Source organism: Tupaia chinensis, unplaced genomic scaffold (assembly GCF_000334495.1).
Source record: "Tupaia chinensis unplaced genomic scaffold, TupChi_1.0 Scaffold000686_1, whole genome shotgun sequence".
NCBI classification, from domain to species: Eukaryota; Metazoa; Chordata; class Mammalia; order Scandentia; family Tupaiidae; genus Tupaia; species Tupaia belangeri.
In genome coordinates this window covers 46,933-49,611 of record NW_006160209.1, presented here as the reverse complement: position 1 = coordinate 49,611, position 2,679 = coordinate 46,933, and the positions used below count along the sequence as shown (strand labels likewise).

Genomic DNA, 2,679 nt, shown 5'->3' with positions numbered 1-2,679 from the left:
GCTATAGGGCGCATGTGCTCGCCAGAAAGACACAGAGAGACAGAGAGACAGAAAGCAAGAAATCACCCCCCGGGGGGATGGCCACCCCACAATCTCTTCTCCTCCATTCTCCTCTCAGGATCGTGGGCACACACACACACGCGCCTGGCATGAGTTTTAAGCCACCGGGTCCGGGTCGTAAACCACAGTCGACTACATGGGAGTCCAGCAACATAGTCATTACGCTAACTGCTGGTCCCATGTTATACTATATTCTTGAGGGAATAACGAAAAGAAAAAAAGTTTGTATGGCTTCAAGTATAGACACAACCACAGTAGGCCAAACTACATAGTATACATCAGCAGCAACAAAGCACATTCTATCTGTGATTAATTGAATCCATAGATACAGAACCTTCTGATATCAAGGGTCATTGGTACTTAGTAAATATCAGATTCTTGGGACCAGCAGATGGCGTAATGGTTACATCGCTGGAGTCCCACATAGTCAACCGTGGTTCAAGTCCCGGACCCGGTGGCTTAAAACTCACACAGGGCGCCTATGCGTGCGTGCCCAAGATCCTGAGAGGAGAATGGAGGAGGAGGGATTGCAGCGTGATATATAAATCAGATGCTTTATGAAGCACTTACCTTAGCCGTCATTTTAACCCTAGGAGGTAGGCACTATTATTATGCCTATTTTATATCTGAAGAAGGCAAAGCCAAAGAGGTCAACCAAGTTGCCCCAGGCCAAGCAATTTGAAGTTGGAGAATTCAAATTTTGAACTGAGGCACTGCCTCCAGAGCCCATTCCTTGACATCAGATGGCAGCCCCTTTTTTTTGGGGGGGGGGGCGGTAAGGAAAGAAAAATTAAGTGGGATCAAAAAACTAAATAAACCTAAATATTAAAGAATATCCTGTTTTCTTTTGTAGATTATCAAGCAGTAAATACTTTATTAGATAGCTATCACCAAAAAATGTAAAAATGGTGTCTCAGGTAATACTAGAAATTATTTCCAATGTCAAAAAGACAGTTTTATAAATAACATTGACATAGAGACTGCAGTACAGATAAGTTTATAACCAAAAATTTTGAATAAATTAACTTTCCAATACCTCAGTGATTCTGGAGAGAAGCTTCTAAAATGAACAATTTCTGAAAGAATAAACAACTGCAGAAGAGAGACCTAGGAACATGACTGCCTTTGAAAGAACCCAAGTGACTAGGAGACAGAAGGTGCTTAACGCGGACTTCTCTAATTTTGAAAAATCACATATGTATTTACAAAAATAAATGACTAAAGAAATAAAATTACTAGGGTTTGAAGAGTATGTTTGAGTATTTCGTTTGATACTATAGATGTGTCAAACAAATGATCCCTGGGTAGTTACTGCATTAAACAGACCTTGGATTCAAAGCAATATAGCATTTATGTTTTCTTTTAAATTGAAGGTTGTTAATTATATTAACACTCAACTTCACATAATCTCATTACCAACTGCCTTAATAACTTTTCTTTCTATGCAACTTCAATCTTTTGGTATTAAGGTTTAATTAAGTTTTTTTTTTTTCCTTTTACTTGCCAGAGGCACATGCACTCACCAGAGAGACAGAGAGGAGAAAACACCCCTCCAGTTGTTGTGGTCATGTTGTAATCACTTCTCCATGTATTCAATCTATCGGGTGTCCAGGCGTGTGCACATACACATGTGCCTAGCATGTTTTCCAAGCTGCTGGGGCTGAACTCAAATCCTGGTTATCCATGTAGGATCTGGCTTCCCTTGATTTCTAGGCTATGGAGCTGAGTTATTAACATTTCAGTCTTGTCTCAATTTTACACATTTCCTCTGTTGCCTGATGTAACAATAATGAATGTTGTGGTAGACTGAATAATAGTCCACCCAAACATGCCTGTGTCCTGATCCTCAGAACCTGTGAGTATGTTTTCTTACAGAGCAAAAGAAACTGCAGATGTAACTTAATATGGAACTTGAGAGCTAGGTGGACCTGATACAGTGACAAAGGTCCTTCTAAGAGGAAGGCAGGACAGTCAGGGAAATAGGCATGAGGACAGAAGCAGAGGAGTGATGTAGTCACAAGCCAAGGAGCAGCCTACAGAACAAATTCTCCCCTAGAGCCTCCAGAAAAAAACACAATCTCACCAACATCCTCATTGTAGTCCAGCAAGGCCCATTTCAGACTCTGATGGCCATAACTATAAGATAACACATTTGTGTTGTCTTAACTTGTTACAGTAACAATAGGAAAGGAATACAAATGCTGTACTTCCTGATCTAGAACCTGTATAGCAGAGAACATATACTAGATTATAATAACACCTAAACATAATGTAATACAATAAAGATTTTACTGTAAGAGGTTTATTGACAAAACTCAAGGTGGTCATAACAAGAAAAAGTGATCAACAAATGTTGTTACATCAATAAGCACATTTAGGCGTGCTGAGCAGGAACGGCTGTTGACTTGGGCTACTTCAGGCCCTTGGCTCTTCTGGAGCTCTGGTTCTGCTTCTCCCTGCGAAGCTGCTGTCTGGTGAAGAGGAAGCCATGGCTCTCCGAGTCACCAGAAACATGAAAATTAATGCTGAAAATAAGACGAAAATCAGTATGGCAGGTGCAAAGCGTGTGCCCATGACCACTGCTGCAGCCTGCAAACCCGGGCTGAGGCCAAGGACAGC

The 2,679-nt window shown here is 41.0% G+C and overlaps 1 protein-coding gene across 1 annotated transcript in view; it reads left to right on the top strand.

Annotated features, from left to right (window-relative positions):
• The first annotated feature begins 2,548 nt into the window (after window positions 1–2,548).
• Window positions 2,549–2,679, top strand: part of LOC102498982 (G2/mitotic-specific cyclin-B1) — a 1,295-nt gene continuing 1,164 nt past the window's right edge. Inside the window, exon 1 of the mRNA XM_014592404.1 lies at window positions 2,549–2,677. Within this exon, the coding sequence (XP_014447890.1) occupies window positions 2,549–2,677 (129 nt within the window). The remainder of the gene's footprint in view (window positions 2,678–2,679) is intronic.